The 19,079-nt window shown below is 37.9% G+C and overlaps 1 protein-coding gene across 7 annotated transcripts in view; it reads right to left on the bottom strand.

The window, feature by feature from the left end:
• Nucleotides 1–19,079, bottom strand: part of MLPH (melanophilin) — a 105,141-nt gene that overhangs the window by 21,652 nt on the left and 64,410 nt on the right. For 5 of the 7 annotated variants that reach the window (XM_087885872.1, XM_087885866.1, XM_087885864.1 and 2 more), the window contains 2 exons: nt 5,121–5,276; nt 4,148–4,240 (listed from right to left, as the gene is read on the bottom strand). The exons of 1 other annotated variant lie outside the window; for it this stretch is intronic. In XM_087885872.1, the coding sequence (XP_087741998.1) occupies nt 4,148–4,240; nt 5,121–5,276 (249 nt within the window). The remainder of the gene's footprint in view (nt 1–4,147; nt 4,241–5,120; nt 5,277–19,079) is intronic. One more of the 7 variants, XM_087885880.1, reaches the window with a different exon arrangement.

Here is a 19,079-nt window from a genome sequence, read left to right as displayed (position 1 = left end):
ATGTGCTTGTATAACAACAGAAGAAGGGAAAGTCTTCCTTGCACAAACAATTGATACGTCAGGAAATGCACACACAGCAGAATACTTACAAGAAGTGGCAGTAAAAGCTATAACAACATGTGAACAAAAATTCAAATGTCTAGTACGCAGTTTGGTCACAGACAATGCTGCAAATGTATCCAAGATGAGAAGAAATTTAGAAGAGTAAGAAGGGAATACAAAGCTAATAACATATGGTTGCAGTGCTCATTTGCTGCACCTCTTAGCCAAAGACTTAAGTGTTCCAGAAATAAAGACTAATGTTGTTGAAATTGCTATATACTTCCGTAACAATCATTTTGCTGCAGCAGCTCTGAAAAGGATGGGTGGAACCAAGCTAACGCTCCCACAAGATGTTAGGTGGAACTCTGTGGTGGACTGTTTTGAGCAGTATATCAAGAACTGGCCTATCCTGATGACAGTTTGTGAAGAAAATCGAGATAAAATAGATGGCACTGTCAGGGCCAAAATCCTCAACATTGGGCTTAAGAGAAATGTTGAACATATGCTGAGCATCCTGAAACCCATCTCTGAAGCTTTAAACAAAATACAGAAAAATAGCTGTTTTATTGCTGATGCTGTTGAAATTTGGAAGGATCTGAGTGAACACTTAAAAACAGAACTACACATGGACAGAATTAAATTACAAGCATTAAAAAAACGAATGGGACAAGTACTGTCTCCAGCTCATTTTTTGGCAAATATTGTCAATATCCAGTATCAGGGTCAAAACTTAAGTGCTGAGGAAGAGGAGTTAGCTATGACATGGGTATCCAGCAATCATCCATCTGTAATGCTAACTATAATAAACTTCAAAGCTAAGGGGGAACCATTCAAGAAATATATGTTTGCTGAAGATATTTTAAAGAAAGTCACACCAGTGAACTGGTGGAAGTCACTTAAGCACTTGGATTTAGAGACTGTTCAAGTAATGATTTCACTTTTAACAGCAGTAGCTTCTTCTGCAGGCGTTGAAAGAATATTCTCTTCCTTTGGACTCATTTATTCTAAATTGAGAAATCGTTTGGGACCCGATAAAGCAGGAAAGCTTGTTTTTCTTTTCCAGATTATGAACAAAGAAGATGAAGATGACGAGTGAGCTACAGAGGACAGTATTTAAGTTTTTCATGTGTAGGCTGGGCTGACAGTCTAAGTTTCTTAATATATATATATATTGTTTAGCCAAATTAGTTAACAAACATGGATGTTTGTTTAAGCAAATAATATATGCTGTAATGTTATTGTTTCAGTTGAATAAATCTATTTAAATTGTTATTATTAAGGTAATGATTATTTTTCTCCTTCCTAAATACAACAGAAAAGTTGTCCAAATATGAATGATTAACCTATTAAACTGGGGATAAAAAAACTAATATGAAAAGTTGTTATTCTAAAAATCTAAAAATCTACTTACATATTAAAGTTATACCAGCAAGAATTAGTCTTTATGTAGAAAACTATGATTTAAATCAAGCCTTACTGACTAGTGATTTAAATCGTGATTTAAATCAGTTTGATTTAAATCAAATCCACCCTGCATCCATAGATCCAAAACTGGCAAAAACCACTTAATCCTTACTGTACAAAGCTCCACAATAAGTGAAGGAAACAAAAATGGAATTTACTTAGAAATATGGAACTTATAGACTACTGCCTCACCATTTATTTTTAGCTTAGATATATAAAGAAATCAAAGGAACATCTATGGAATCACCTATTTTAGGATTCAAATCAGAAACAATTAAGCAGCGTCCGGAAATAATAGTCCTCCTCCATAAATAACTCCAAATGTGAATTTGTTAGGTGGACATTATTTTTTGTCATAACCAAATACTTACAATAAATTCAGTTTTTAACAGAATCAAATTTATAAGGGAAGAAAAGAATAACAGACTACCATTCCTATATATTCTCATCAACCAAAATAATAATGGCAGACTTCAAATTCAGGTATACTGAAAAGCAATATAAACAAACCAAGTGCCAGAGCAACAATCCAGTTGCCCAACATAAAAGGGCTTTCAGACAAGCCTGAATATCCAGGCTTGTCTGTATATTCCAAGAATTCCAAAGAGAAATAATAAGACAACCTTTATAGTATCCTTCAATGAAATGGGTACCCATTACATTGGGTACTCACATTATTAAAAGTGCTTTTCAATGCAACCAACTAGAACACAACCACCACAATCCAGGGGTGAAATGCTCCCGGTTTGGACCGGCTCGGGTGAATAGGTAGTGGAGATTGAGGCTAGTTCGCCGAACCAGGAGCAATGGCTGGCTGGCCACGCCCCTGAACCGGTCCACGGCCCGCAGTCCTGCCATGCTTGCCTGCTTTCCATGCTGCCTTCCTGGCATCCTGGTGGCCAGATTGCGAAGGCAGGCAAGCAGAAGTCCACGTGGAAGGCAGGCAAGCATGGCAGGGCTGCGGGGAAGGAGCTAGCAACTTACTGCCCCCCCCCCACTCAAGTAGCAGCTTCCCTGCTCAGCCCCGACAAGCTATGCATCCATAGCAATGGGGTTGTTTTGTTCCCCGCAGTGGTGCTTCGGGAAGGCAGGTGGACATATCCATTATAGTTGTCAGCTGCAGACGTCCGCCTGCCCTCCCGAAGTACCACCTTGGTGAACAAAACAACCCCATTGCGCTGCACCTCCTTCTGCAGCCAAACGTGCCCAGCCGTGCGTGCCCTTTCCTCAAATGGGCTGTGCATGGGGCGCTTGGAGAGAGAGCGAGCAAGAGAGCTCTCCAACCTCTGTTTTGTATGTGTGTGTGTGTGTGTGTGTGTGAGAGGGAGGAAGGGAGGGAGTGATCTGAAGCCAAGGCACCCAAACTTCTGGAAGTGGCACGGGCGGCTTTTGAGCAGCCCTGAATCAGCCAGCTCCACCTGACCTACTCCCTGAGTCTCGCCGTTCTCCTCGCCCCCCCCCCACTCAAGCAGCGGCAGGCTCTGCGGGACAACAGGACCTCTCATTTTTCCTACAGCACGGCATACACTTGCTACCTCTGCTTGTCTGCTTGCAAGTGATGATCTTCTCTGCTTCTCTCGGGATGCTGGTGCGGGCACCATGGATGCATAGCTTGTTGAGGCTGAGCAGGGAAGCCACTGCTTGAGTGGGGTGGGGGCAAGGAGAACAGCGAGACTCAGGGAGTAGGTCAGGTGGAGCTGGCTGCTCAGAAGCTGCCCCCACTGCTGCCAGAAGTTTGGGTGCCTCGGCTTCAGATCGCTCCCTCCCTCCCTCCCACACACACACAGAGGTTGGAAAGCTGTCTTGCTCTCTCTCTCTCCAAGCACCCCATGCACAGCAGAGTGACGTGAATGATGTCAAACTGGCCATGCCCACCCAGTCACATAACCACCAAGCCATGCCACACCAAGCCACGCCCACAGAACTGGTAGCAAAAAAATTTAGATTTCACCCCTGCCACAACCTATAAAAAGAGTAAATCTTCCATACATTAAAAATATCTCAAAAACCACCAGCAGATTACGTCAACTGCTAAGTATCAAAGTAGCCCACACAAATCAACAAAATCCTTCCAAAATATCTTAAACAAACATGAAGTGAAATTATTTACAACAGAGAATGTGTTGACTGTGAAAGCTACTGTGTAGGACAAACAGGCAAAGGATTATAGAACACACTTAGTTGGCGGCCAGAAGACATGCTGGATTTTTTTTACTAGATACATGGACCAATTTAACTACCAAGTTGACTATAGCCACTTTAGATCAAGAAAAATCCAAAAATATAAGGGAGTTCCTAGAGGCCTGGAATTCTAACAGATCAGATATACAGGAAAAAAAAAATCTAGTCTACAAACTATTAAAAAGGCAAACTAAAGACCAAGAAAGAGCAGAGTCTGGGGCATTCTTCCTTTATTATATCCTCAAGATATAGATACCAGATAACAAACACAGAAATAATAAAAATAATATCAACAAATGAGATTTGCTGCCTATTAAGAGTACTTAGAATTCTTGCTTTGCTTAGCGGGGCAGTATTGGTAGCTCCTCAACTTTTTATAATTATAAACTTGAATTCAGAGACCATACAATTTCATTAAGGCACATCATTGCTTTTTTTTGTAAAATTTAGGTATGCTCACCTGGACGCTTCTTTTTTTCTTAGGCCTTTCCACTGGTTTAACTCTCAACCCAGCAGCACTCAGTGCAGCGATTCGAGATTCTATATCAGACACCTTTATAGGAAGTAGCACATTATTCCATCACAAAGGCAACTGGACTTTTTCCTAGCATACAACCAATACATGGTTGTACTGTATATGCACACACGGAGAGGCAAACATCTATCCCTAATTTAAGTCAGTGCAGCAATAGCACTATTTCATTTGGCACTCGACATGCCAATGAACTGGAATCTGGGGATAACTGTCTTCAATTATTTAAGTGCTATAGAAAATAATAAACTGAACAAGCATGCCATGCTTTATGTAATGTGACTATAGCTTTCCAGACTTTCTCAGGCTTTTTTTTAACAGACTACACCCTGATTTCATTACAATGTACAAATCAGGTACTAGCAGGGAAAAAAATTGTACTTTTCTCAGAACCAATTATTCTCTGCCTTCATTAATGAGTTCCCAGATTTCTGAGGCAAAATTACTTTGCCTTAGTTGTGTTGAGCTAGCCTGCAGAATAAAGTTTAGGCAAGATCAATTCCTATTGTGACTTATCTTCTCTCTTAATTAAGAGAAATACATTAAGAAAGGAAAGTGATTATATGTTATTTTTCTTGGCTTAAGAAATTGCCTTTTATTTTAATCTCCTTTTATAATCTTAGACCAAAGTTGCTTCTATTCTATTAATAAATGCCTTCTTTTTACTGAATCATTAAATAAAAACACATCAGTCAATTATATATATAAAATTTATCTGAACAATGTAAAGAAATATAGTTTTTTAGGCTCATGAAAAAGTTTAGGTAGGGACATTTCAACCATGGTTAAAATATTTAAAACTATTCTATGGGCTCAATTTTTGTATGGGATAATTTTATGGGGAATTCTTGCTTAGAAATCAACCCAAGCAGCCTTTTATGAAAAGACAACAGAGATTTACCTCAGTCTCTCTGTGTTGTACTTCAGCCACAGTAAAAGCCACTTTGTCTTCCAACTCTGACAGTTCTGAATCTGTTGTTGCACTGTGATGGGTTTGGTCCTCCAACTCTCTTCGCCTTTTCTGCAATCTATAAATGTTCTCCATAGGAGTAGGCACCTGTAATCAGCAGTACTAGTTACTTTCCAGCTAGATTATTGTCAATGATCTCTCTAAATTCTAGAGTAGGGGTGTCAAACTCAGGTCGTCACAGTGGCATCACGACGTATCGGGACTTTTTCCCCCTTTGCTAAACCAGGAGTTTATTAGGAAAGGAAAATAAAATTGTCAGCACCATATCACTGTTCCTAAAATCAAGTTTATAATTACATTTGGAATAATGTGGAATTGGCTAGTTTCAAGGTTGTAAGAAAGCCGAAAAGAAAAATATGACTTTTTAGTTAGAAAAAAGTGATGGTGGTGAACTGTGTATGACAGTAATTCAAAAGTTGAACAGAAATGGAAAGTTTACCTAGATACCATTCCAACATCACATATAAAAATGAGCTAGTGGCAATTAACTTGTGTCATCCCATTTTCCAATTTCAGATAGAAACAACCAGACACAATTGGATTTCTCAACACATTTACTAAGCTATGAATATTACAAAAAGTCAACAGCTGGAGGGTGCTATACTTTGGAAAGACTGCCTTGCTTCAGTGGGTCATTAAGAAAAGCTCTGGGTTGAACACAAATTTCAACCAAACCCACTAGTAGATTCCAAAATAGTGACTTCTCTGCATTTGCAGCACAAAAGTTCCATCCTTTGAGGTGAGGCACCTGGTCAAAACATATCAGCCTCACCAGATGCTTTATGTAGCAGAGTGCCATGCCTCTGCCCTCAAGGATTAGTCTGAGGCATATTATCTCATACTGTGTCAGTTTTGGCCTTCAGACAGAGCACTATCACGTCCCATAAAGAATAGCAATAGCACTTAGACTTATACACCACTTCACAGTGCTTTGCAGCCCTCTCTAAGCAGTTTATAGTCAGCATATTGCCTCCAACAATCTGGGTCCTCATAATGCTATGAAACATTAAAAAAGGTTGGGAATCTGAGGAAAGGGGGCAATGAAATCAATCCTAGTCCCCAAGGAGTTATTATCAGCTTTGAGCCAGCCTAGGGGAAAGGCTACCTAGAGGGGTATTTTCACTCTCTGGCATATTTAATAATTTTCTGTTATTTACTTATAAAAATATTTCTGGATGATTTGGTTTATCAGGCTATTACAAATGCTATCATTAAAACTGATTTTTTTAAAAAAAACAACCCAGAAAAGTTTTAATGTCAGACTGCAACTCGGTACCTGCCTTTCCCATATCTAGTTTGGGAATAGTGGTATTTGCATTAAAACATTTAAACAAATAGGGAGGTAAGTATTTTTGAATTGCAGATGGGATCCCATTAGCTTGATGGATTGGTAAACTTTTGTTTACAAATACATAACAGATTTTCTGCTAGGACAGCAGTGCTTTAAGCAGATTCTACCTTGCTGAAATGCATTCTGCAAAATGTTCTCTGATGTCTAAACCTGTCCATTAGGGCAAAGAAATTGTGGATAATTCATTCATTTAAATGGAAGTTGATTAAGAATTTGACCAGGTCATTTTTTTCAGAAATATACCAGGCATTTTAATCAAAGCTATAAAAATATCCCTAGCTGCAATACCCATTTGAACATTCATGAACTATGTTTGATTCAGAAGGTAGTTCCAAACTATAGTCCTCAGCTTTCAGAAGGAATCAAATCCTATTCAGAACAGGCTGTTCCCCCAATTGTGACAATGCTTCACTGTTGATGAAAGAACCCGTCTTTGTTTGAATTGCACTTTGCTTTGTTAAACCATAGGCAATCTGAGCCACCCTCCAGATGGTGTAGAGGATTTCCTCATTAACTTGTCGTATTTTTTTTTAAAAGTGTGTGTGTATGTGTCTATGTGACTAAACAGATCATAGTGAATAGTTTAATGAGGATTGCCCAATCAAGTGCTATGAGACATGGATGTTGATGTGATTTGTTTGAGACTAAATGCCCTTTTCTAGTTCAGAGCAGGAATATTGAGAGCTGTAATAGAATTTGTGACATCTTCATAAGATTTTGTTCAGAAAAAATGTTAAGATGTTCAAATTCCTGCCCCTGTCATTACACACTAGTTCTATTGCAGTTATGTCCCTACTGCCAATTGGACTTTAGAAAGTTCACATTTAAAAAAAACAAAGCCTCCTCTATGCAACTGTCTTTTTTGTAATAATTATACAGAAGTGTAAAATAAAGCGGGGTTACATCTTTTTCAAATCTGTGGCTCACACTTCTCATTTGAGTGTCATATTGGAAGTAGCACCTGAAAAATCAGCAGAGCCACAGCAAACTGGGTGAAGTCCAGTTGAGATCTAAATATTATTCCATTTCATTTACATCATGTGATTATGCACATTGGTTTGGGAGACACTCCCAAATTGTAACCACAGTACTTTTGATCTGTACTTTTATCATCTGAAACTTTAAAGTCATCCCCGGTAAGTATATGCCTGAGTACCCAAGAACAGTTATTAATAGTTCTCTTTTCAAAACAAAAATGTAAAGATTTATATTTCAGTATACTATTAATTTCTCTGATATCTCAGAAACATTTCTTTAGGAGCTAATGTGCCTTTGAGTATGATCAAATTCTATCAAACAGAAAAAAAGGAGCTTATAATCATTTGTTAATTTCTAGTTAGCAGAAATAGGATACAGAATTTTTGATTTCCAACTAAGATTTGGGTGGCTACCAAATTGCTTTGAAGTGAAGCAGGAACTGAATTGAATCTTGTGGCAAATGTGAATCCCAACTCATCCTACACTGCAACAATTTACATATCCCAGAAAATCTGGTAAGAAACCTATGTGATAGACAATTTTATTATATCTATGTTGCACAGGATGGGATAAACGTTGAGAATTGTTTGAATAAGCCAACCTAGTAAATTCAAAAGATTAAAACTTGAAATTTCCTGACAAACTGGCCACCATAAATTAGCTGGCTTCCTCTTTTTCCACATGCTTAATTTTATGGATTTGATACATATATGAGAGAACATTGTGATGCGGTAGATAAGGTATTGAACTAGGAGTAGAGAAACCTAGGTTCCAGTCCTCTCTTAGGCATGGAAGCCAATTGGATGATTTTGATCCACTCTGTCACTCTGTCTTAGACTGCGAAGTAAAAAAAAAATCTATTGACTGAACTGTACTTGACCAATGTTAAACAGTTGATACTTTCAACAAAGAGGTCTTCATTCAACAGTATATTGATTAGGGTACACATACATATATTGTATAAACACATGATTCCTGTATAATACTTTCTCATGACAAACTTTCAAACTTTTAAGGTGAAAGTAGTTTGCACAGCCCAACTGTCCTTATTGTTGTAACTATCTATTCTGAGGGGGGCAGTGTTTTTCCCTCCAGTTCTCCAAATGTGCTCATCTAATACTTCCAACTTATTCCTTATTAGTAATATCAGTTGTAACTTATACTTCAGTGACAACTTGTGGGATGAGGGAGACAGAGTTGTGCTTTCATACATTTCTTTCTAATACTTCCTAGGTTTGAGATACCTGCTTCCTATTTCTCAAGCTCCATAGAAGATTGAATCATCATCCAACATCTTCATCCTTTCAAGAAGATATTCAAGGATTTCTACATTGTTCTTAATGGGTCTCAAGTGCTTTGGCTGTAATGCCACAAAAAGCCCTGGCTGATGACCTCTCGGTTCTATGCTCAACAGTTACTTTGTGTGCAGCAGAAGGGAAATGGGGGAATTAGAGAAAATGGGAAGCAGGAAGGTTGATTTAATTAAAGGGTTCATTATCCATGGAGGACTCTTAACCTGAGGAAGAGTAACACCCAGATAATACATTGATCCTGGATAATGCTTCGCAGAATAAAGCAGGGACAAAGGCAAGTGAAAAGCTCTCATTAGGATAATAGCTTATGTGTGAGAAGCACTTTTTGCCTCAGAAGCAGAAGATATGAAGGGACTGTTCATGGTGACCATCCTATTTAGTACGGTACATTTTATTTGGGTCTGTCTGCTCTTGAGAAAGCAAGATGGTCTCAGGAAAGAGATGTCCATGGAGGCGGGGGCGGGGGGGGGAAGGACTGGGAAAGTATATGAGAAGTCACACATTCCACATACAACACGTTTAGACTTTAAACTTAACATAGAAGAATTGTATTTGTGTAAGTACTGGTATAAAATATGAGATTTTATTTCATAAGGTAGTATCGTGTAGTTGTCTTAATATATTGAATAACAGTATACATTAAAATTTATATTGTATCTCAAATAGTTTCTGGCTATTTGAATTTAAAATCAAGCATTTCCCCCCCAAAATTCAAATTCATCTTATTACACATTTAGAAAGTGCCATGAATACATAGTTGGTGGGAGAGAAGGATAGAAGTATAGATATGATTTGCCTTGCTTTACATTGCCTTTCTTTTGAACTGGGCTGGAACAGACCCAGCAGATTAATCTTTGGAATAAGGAAGTAAATTTTCCTGGACCAACAAAATCACCATTGTTTTGTGAAAATGCTTTTCAGAACAACTCGATGCACCATGTGATGATTCATTACATGAAAAGCTTTCTGCTCAGAGGGCATTTCATATCAAACCTATGCTCCTGCTAACCTGACAGGAAAAGTAAGCCTTGTTAAAGATGACAATTAAGAGGAATGACCTTGCCTACAGCCTATGACCCCATCAGAATTAAGACTGGGCAGCAGAACTTGCGTTTTGTATGTGCAATTTATTTTTAAGGGAGGTGAAATCATAGATCAGGGATGTCAAACTTAAGGCCCAGGGGCTGGCTCCGGCTACTGGGGGTGCTTATATCTGGACTGCCACCCTGGAAATAGCAAAGGACCGGCCCACGATGCCTGTGCCAGCAAAAACAGAGCTCGGGAGGGCCACGGGCATGAGCTCTGTTTTCACTGGCAGAGGGCTGCAGGAGGTTGTCACAGCTGAAAATGGAGCTCATGAGGGCTGCCGGTGGCCCTACCAAGGTCTGTTTTCACTGGCAGAGGGTTGCAGAAGCCATCGCAGCCGAAAATGGAGCTCAGGAGCCTGTTTTCGCTTGCGGAGCACTCGGGCCACTACAGGCGCCCCCGACACAAGTGACGTCAAGCTGCCACAACCACTGGCCATGCCACCCCACGTTCAAACACAACCCTGATGCGGCCCTCAATGAAATTGAGTTTGACACTCTGGTCATAGATCATCTGGTGACCTTGATAGCCAAAGTTTGTTTAAATAAGTAGGGACCATCGTCTCACCACTTGGCAACTAGATATTGAAAGTAAGCAATCGAAACAAGAGGGGAAAGGATCATTGGGGAGGATACTGAAGTAGAAGGCATTATGATCCATCAGTACATGTCAAGTTGGACAGCAAAAGTAAATGTACTGCTATTGGTGAACTACCTATGACTGGTCACTTAACAAACATTTGAAATTAAGATGGACCCAGAACATGTGTGTAAAGCACTTCTAGCTATTGTAAAATGTCATGTGCACCCTCCTTGTGATCACATTATTGCGTTTTGGCGGTTTGGCAATTGGCTTGCCTTTACAACTGCTTGTAGTTGTCATGTGACTGCAATTTGTGAAGTTTTTTGCAAGTTTCTTGCAAAATCCTTCCATTCAGAAGAATGGGTTCGCACTTATAACCACAGATTCACTTAACGACTGTGGTGATTTGCTTAACAACTGCTGCAAAAAAGCCATAAAACTGAGTCCAATCACATGGGTGTCTCAACTTATGACCATGAGAATTTATGACCAGAAATCCAATCCCAATTATGGTTGTAGGTTGAGGACTACCTGTAGAGACAGTAATAGAGAAACCATATTTGCCCCCAATTTACCAATATGTAATGTAAATCAATGTAAAGGTCAAAAAACATTCTCATCTTCCATATATAAATCATCTTCCTTTTGTATATTCTTGTATTTTAATAAAGAAAATGTGTAACTGCTCCAAATCTAGTTTCTGCTAAATCTAGATTCTGTAAGTTACAAAACAGATAACATGGTTACATCAAAACTTGTTATATCAGGAATAGAATTTTCACTGAAGAATGAGGCATAGGAGGCTGTCTTCTGTTATATTATATTGTTACTTATTGTCAGCTCAGGACTCTGTTGACTGTAGTCCTTAAAGCTACCACACAGAGGTTTTTAATCAATTCCATTGCCTGAGATACTAAGGACTGAAGACTGAGATACTAAGGACTCTTCTTTGGTCAATGCACAACACTACCAAAGTTCTAGGGTACACACTGGTTCAGGAGACTGACTGCCTTTGAAAAGGGGTTATCGTAATACTTGCTTATCTTCTCCATCTATTTTATATTTTATGATTGTGATTGTTGAAACATCAGTTACAAGCTCCATAATTTCTCAGGCTAAAAATGTATTTTCAGATTTGAAACATACATTAAGTTCCTAGTTCGTAGATTAATGGGCAAATGCCAACAGGAATCAATAAACTGGAATGCTACATTTTTATTTAATAAATGCTGGCAAGTTAGCAGAATAAATATAACATCAAAGGGTTTGCTGAAATTAAATATCATCCTAAAATACACATTGCTAAATATGGAGTTCATTTTATGCACCGTGACAGAGTAACATAAATGCATATGCTACTAGAACTTTTGTGTCTGCTTGTTGTAACCTTCAATTGGGCAAAATGGGGCAGCATGTTGGCTCAAATCTGCCAAATTAAAGAATGAGACTAAAATCCACGATCCATGACTCTATGGGATTGATATTTCACAAAATTGTGAAACTGTGGTCACTTCAGTGCTGCCAGACATGTGATTGTCATTTCCAATGCTCCTTGTCAGCTTCCTATAATGAAAGTCAGTGGGGAAGTTGGCAGGAAGTCAAAAGTCCCAGGGTGGCAAGCAGATAAATGACTCCAAGGGAGGGAGAGGATGTGTGGGAAGTGGCACATAGGTTGGTTGTACAAGAGGTGCCACTTAGATTGGGGAGAGTAACGGGGGTGGGTGGGTGGGAGAGAGATGCTACATTGGGTCAGGGAGGTTGCATTGGGTGCAAGAGACTTCATGGCAGGTGCTGCGTGAGTTTGGGAGGCTCTGAGCAGTGCTGTATGGGTTGGGAAGAGTGTACAGGAGTGAGAATCAATGTGCAAGGGCGGTGCCAACATGCAGGGTTGCAGCATGGATTGAGGAGGGTGTGTGATAATCTTAAGGAGCACAGTGAGGATTGGGGAGGGTGCAAGAGTGCTAGGTAAATAATTACTCTTAAAGGAAGAGCCAACAGGTCATGGTTTGTGTGGTATATTTCTAAAAAAAACCCTTTATCTCTATTATTAATATTTTTAAATAAGCCTTAAGTAGTTATTTGTTACCTGTTCTTCTGCAACACATTTAAATCCTCATAGCAATAAAGAACAATATTTTAGATGTGTGGACTGTCCTTCACAGAGAATACAGGTTCATTTATGTATGGGATTTATAGACTCCTCCAAGCTGCTAAAACTCTGGGTGGGTACTTTTCTGATTATGGACAGTATTTGCAAAAAGTGACCACATAACAGGCCTAACTTTATCTTCAGGAGAAAAAAATGGTACTTTGCTAAAACTTAGGGTGTCTTAAGTGCCTGCTTCCTTCTTGTATAACCCAGAAAACAGTCATTTGAAGGAATCCTGACACTATCCACTCTGACCAACTCATGACAGAGACAAACTCTCCCATCTCTCCAAAAGCAGTACAGGAGCATTCATCACTCCAGTTTCAGTGTTACCAGTATGCAAATCTGCATATTACTTGTTCTTATTTTAGGAAACCATGTGTCAGAATGTGAACTGTGATCAGATTGAAACACCCACCCCCTTTCAATTTGAGGTTTTTTAAAAAAAAACCAACCAACAACCCACAATTTATGGCAAGGATGGGTTCTTGGGTTCAGCATAAGCTTGTGCTCTTCAGTCTTGATGTGATTTCTGATGGGGTTCACTGTGCTTTAACTTGCGGCTGCTTATTCAGTGAAGGTAACTTGTTGTGTCTGGTCCAGCTAGCTTTTTAAGAATCACGTTCCTCCAATGATCAATATGAACACTGAACTGACAGATGCTTTGCATCTATACTATAAGATAACTCTTAGTGTGGCTTTACTTTGATGAAAAGGAGTTAAATGCTATTATGATCTTTACATAGCCAATGTAGGTTATGAAACATCAATTGCAAATAATGATCATTGTTCAAAGGCATCCTCTGCTACTCTGTAACATTTTAAAGTAATTGTCTCACATTCTGGAAGATACTATTCATTAGTATTTTGTACAATAATACTAGTCAATATTAGCAAATTTAGATTTTTAATATTTACTTTGGAATGAAAAGAACCTGTGGAAATTGGCAGTGCTGTTGACCTCCTGTTCTTGGGATTTTCTATTGGAATGGAAAGATGGTAAGAATACAGAATAAGAGAGTTGGAAGAGATCTTGGAGGTCTTCTAGTCCACCCTAGTGTCTAGTATCATTTGCAAATTTGATGAGTTCCCCTTCTATTCCCTCATCTAATTCGTTTACAAAGATAATGAAGAGTACTGGGTCCAAGACAGAACTTTGTGATATCCCACTGCTTATTTCCCTCTCTGCAGATGTAATACCATTAAGGACTGCTCGTTGAGTAGTTTGTCAGCCAGTTACAAATCCATCTGGTGGTAATACCATCTATCCCACATTTATCTAGCTTACCAAGAAGTAGGTTGTGATCTACTTTGTTGAATGCCTTGCTGAAATCCAAATATATTATCTCCACAGCATTTTGCTGGTCCACAATTTAATCACTTTGTTGAAGAATGAAATAAGATTTGTTTGGCATGATCTGTTTTTGGCAAGTCCATGTTGGCTTCTGGTTATAACTTTCCTTGCTTCTAGATGTTTGGAAATCTGTTTTTTTTAAATTATCTTTTCCAGGATCTTCCCAAGTATTGATGTCAGGTTGACTGGTCTGTAGTCTCTTGCATCTGTTTTTTCTCTTATTTGGAAACCACATCAGCTCTCTTCCAGTCCTTAGGTAGTTCCCCAGTGCAAGAACAAGAAAATGATCAGGAGGCTGGCTGAACACAGCTGGTCACTAGACCAAGGCAGAAGATTGGGAAATGCCAGATAAATAAAATGCACAAAGGTGCATTTCAGCGCATAATAGAACAATATGAAGCTCATGGGATTAGTATACCTCTGGAGCGAGAAAGGAAATACTCTTCTTTGTTTGTGTACATATATACACAGAACCTGACATTCTAATATGCTAAACATATAGCTGTGAACATCATAGGTTTTCTGTTTCAGAATTGGAAAGTTTAGCATTTGTTACCATTGTCCAAAGGATGTGTGAGCCTTTCTGCTACTCTCAATGATTTTTCTTCTTGATGTAGTCTCTGTGCTGATGAGGCAGGTGGAAGAGCTAAAGTTCACAAGGACATGCTGATAAATGAACAAATTGATGTGTCCAGAAAGCAATGAAAACCAAACTACAGGAAATGGAATGAAAGCATTTACTTAATGAGTGCCAATAAAGTAAAATTTAAGGTATCTTCAAACAAGGGAATTCAAGTCAGAGTGTCTTATTTGAAGCATACTATCTTCACTTTTATGTTCATTTAATGTGCTGATTTTTTAAAAATCATGTTTTAGAATTTGCTTTGTTCTATATATCTCCACTAGGCTTCTATGTATTATTTTGTAATATAGTCAGTCAGCCAGCAGTAGTTTAACAATGCACTCGGTACAATCATTAATAGATTGATGAGCCTGGTTTAACCACTGTTTTCTAGCTGCTTTGCCTTCTTTCCATATCTTGAGATTCTGGGTGAATTCAGGAAGGCCAGAACGGTTTATATCCATTCTTCAGAACCTTTTCATGTCTAGTTCTCATAGAACACATGTTTCAGGGCTATAGCCCACCTGTTCACAAACAAAGTCCTTTGAAGGCGACAGAAACAAAGATAAAGATAGTGAAGTCCATCTTGCTTTTGCAATGTGCAGAGCCTCTACTGGGATGAATGATCAAAGTTAATAAGTTGTTGAAATCTGTGTCTATTATAAGACTGTAATTACTGAGAAGACTATATAGGCCATAACAGTTGCTGCTGAAAGCCTTAACTGCCAGCATAGTTGGCTTTTTATTCAATGCTCCAAAATGATTGCCTTTTCTCTTTCACTGTCCATATTCACATCAGTTTACAACTGCAATGGGAATAAAGCATGATTAATGAACTAAGGGAAGATGCAAAAGTCACAATACAATAATCACACAAACGTTTTCAGAATTTCTTTAAGTTAACGTGGAGCAATGTTATGTCACAAATGTAAGATGTCTGAATGAATGTCACATCCTTGACAAGACTGGCCATAATCTTGAGCATAAGACAAATCAGAGAGAAGTTAAAGAGAGTATTAATGAACTGCTAGTACCGACAGTCTTGTTAATCATCCCTGTAATTCAGAAATAAGTCAGATGATCTGAAGAGGTCACCAAAGACTCTGTACTAAATTCAGATCAGCATTTTGGATTGCCTGACATATTTCCCCCCTTTCCTCTACTTCAAGAGTCCTAAAGAGCTGGAATGCAGCAATGATGTGAGTGTTGTGCAGCAGGACCTGCTTTATCTTCTAAGGCAAGGGTGTCAAACTCAAGGCTCACGGGCCAGATTTGGGCCGCAATGCGGCCCATGGGGCTGTCCTAGAAAATGTAAGGGGCCAGCCTGCGTCACTTCAGCCTGGTCTACCCATGTTGCTTCGCCCCGGTCTACCCGCGTCACTTCGCCCGTTTACCCAATGTGAAGAGGAATCATCGGGCCAGCGTGGCTTCGGCCCAGTCTACCCAATGCGAAGAGGAAACATACCAGAAGTTTGGGAATGGTGTCAAGCTGGCCACGCCCACCTAGTCGGCTAGGCCCGCCAGCCCCCCTCCCCTCCCCGAGGTCAACCACAGCCCTGATGTAGCCCTCAATGAAATTGAATTTGTCACCACTGTTCTAAGGGATTTATGCATTTAAAAACAACAACAATTTTTTTACCATCTTTCCACAAGACAGAGGTGCAATGTAAAATATCTCATAGAAGAAAAATGTTTTTTCTACCTAGTGGCAGAGTAGACAATAGTAGACATCTTTCCTAGATGGAGGTAGACAGCCCAAGTCAAGACCAATTTCTACATGCTAAAGCTGTTAATTAGAAACATCAGTAATAGGGAGAAAAACCATTAGAACACAAAAGCATACACATATCTTTTGTTAATAGATTACTTCAAAAAGATGAGCATATTATAAGAGGCTAGGAGGTAGTAAAGATGCAAAGATTCTTCCATCCTACAATTAAATTTGATTCTACTGTAATCAGAAACAGATCTTGCCAAATTGCCAAGGCATGTCCACAGATTCCTGGAATCAAAGATGAAAATATCTCATTAATCATTGCTTGAAGTATTAATAGTAAATAATGTTGCTTTGGCAAATCTTGACTAATGGATAAGGCAAGGCAATTGACTAGCATTTTAAAAATTATGCTGCAGAAGGGTTACTATGTATTCATTATTGCTTTGGTTTTACACAATCCTGTTCATTTTGATTCCAGAAGGTTAACTGGATTGAAAGAAGTGTGTTTTGAAGTTCTACTCTTGGACTGCAATGAATGAGCAATTTCACAGCTAAAGTAGCAAGGGGAATAATTGAAAAGACATCCCCTGAGCATTCTTGGCTGCTATTAAATTTGACAAAGTAAAGAGCAAGATCATGGATTTCCCAATGTTAAATTTTGTTTGTTATGTATCAGTGGAACACAAGAATTAGATTTACAAACTATATTGTATACATGGTGATTAAAATAAAATGGATTTTTGGAATTTCTGATGGGGAATTATACCGGGCTGCTGCCTAGACAGCAGCCACAATTGTGAACTCTGACTAGAATGCATATTTTACCTAGCGCAATCTTCTTGAATCAAAGAAGATGAGATAAATTATGTGTGCTACGGACAGTAGTTTCTTCAGAGCTAACTGAAGAAATGGAAAAGATTTTGCAGTCATTCCAGGAGCTGAGATGCTGGGAAACCTATCACTGCATTAGAGCAGAAATGGACATTAAAATCTTGCTTTTCCCCACTTCTTAATAATTTCAGGAAGTAATTAATTACAGATGAAGAAATATTTCTTCTGCAGCGAAGATAAAATTTTGCAGTGGGTTAAACTTCTTATAAGATTACAAAAACAACCAACAACCCAACAAGGGTGATTTAGATTTAAGAACTATTTGCAAAAATTAAGAACAGATACAAGAAATTTTCAAACAGTATTTTAGTTCTTGAAATATTGGATAGAGACGCAAATGAGAGGATTATAGGCATAAAGATGTAAAGAGTCATAAGAGAACTTTTGTAGATGAATTTTGGAAGACTCTTTAAAAAGAATTGAACTTTTAATGAGAAAGCTAGAAGAATTTGGGGCATTAGTTGGTATCAAGATTAATAAACCAAAGCAGTTAACAAAAATATGAAGATAAAATATTAAATAAAATTAACAAAATGGATTTTTAAGATTTAGAAGATAAAATATTTGAATATAACTATAACAAATATAAACTGTATGTTAGTTCAAAATAACTATATTAAGCACTGAATAAAATTAAAAAATATATGTCAAGGTGGGACCAATTACAATTGTCACTACTGGGGAAATTTGTATGGTGGGTGGGAAAACCCAAATTAAATATAAAGATACATGTATACAGATATAAAGGAAAAGTGGGTGTAACAGATTTGAAATTATATTTTGCTATCTGATGTTTAGTTTGGATAAAGGAGTGTGTATTAAAGAATAGAAGGTTATTTGAGTTAAGGACATGATTTAAGATTTGGGTGGCAAGAATATTTATTATATGACAAAGCTAAGGTGAATGTAGATAAAAATCATTATGTGAGGCAGTCCATTCTCAGAGTATGGAATAAATACAAAGAAAAATAAGTGAAAGAATGTATGATAAAAATGGGCTAAAAACTTTAAGTTAAAATATATAAATGGAACAATGGGAAATATATGACTGAAAGGTTTGAAATTTACTTTGTGCTCTAACCTTTGAAGGTACTTTGAATCTTTGCTGGAAATGTGAACATGAAGGAAAATTTTATTATGTTTGATGGACATATAAAAAAGCCAAACTTTTTTTGATACAAATACGTATATAAATTCAGAAGCTTTAAAAATTAAGAGTTCCACAGACTTTGCTTTTGAGACTAATGGACAGGCAATTAGAAAAAAAATCATGAAACTTTGTTTCTATATATGACAACTACAGCAAGGTGAGTATGTGCTCAAAAGTGGAAAGGTCTATTATCCACGATGGAGGAATGGTTGGTTAAGTTGTTGGAGTTTGCAAAGATGGTTAAATTAATTTCCTTTGATAGAAAAAGACATTATCTATATCTATGATCGAATGAAAAACCCTTATAGACTATTTGCAGACAAATGCACTTATGACTTGTGGTTTTAATGGCTGGAAAAAGTGGATAACAGAAAAAAGGAGGGTTTTTTTTGTAAACATAGACTAAGATATAATTTTGTAATCAACCATATATTTGTAGCAGAGGAACCTGGAAGCTTATTTCTGTTTCTTTTTATTCTTTCTGCATTTTCTTGTTTTTCTTTTCTCTCTTTTCTTTCTTTGTTCTATTTTGCATTAGTTTGTGCTAATTTGTATGTTTTTTAAAACTTTTAATAAAATTTATTATAACAAAAATTAAATGGAATTTTTCAATTGTTGTTAGTAACATTATAAATAGTTCACACTGAGATTGCCATAGTTAGCTGAATTATATAATCAAAGCAAGCTAATTACTCTT

The sequence above is a fragment of the Pantherophis guttatus genome, chromosome 1, assembly GCF_059756535.1.
Source record: "Pantherophis guttatus breed Tessera chromosome 1, ASM5975653v1, whole genome shotgun sequence".
NCBI classification, from domain to species: domain Eukaryota; kingdom Metazoa; phylum Chordata; class Lepidosauria; order Squamata; family Colubridae; genus Pantherophis; species Pantherophis guttatus.
This window is presented reverse-complemented; position numbering and strand designations above follow the sequence as displayed.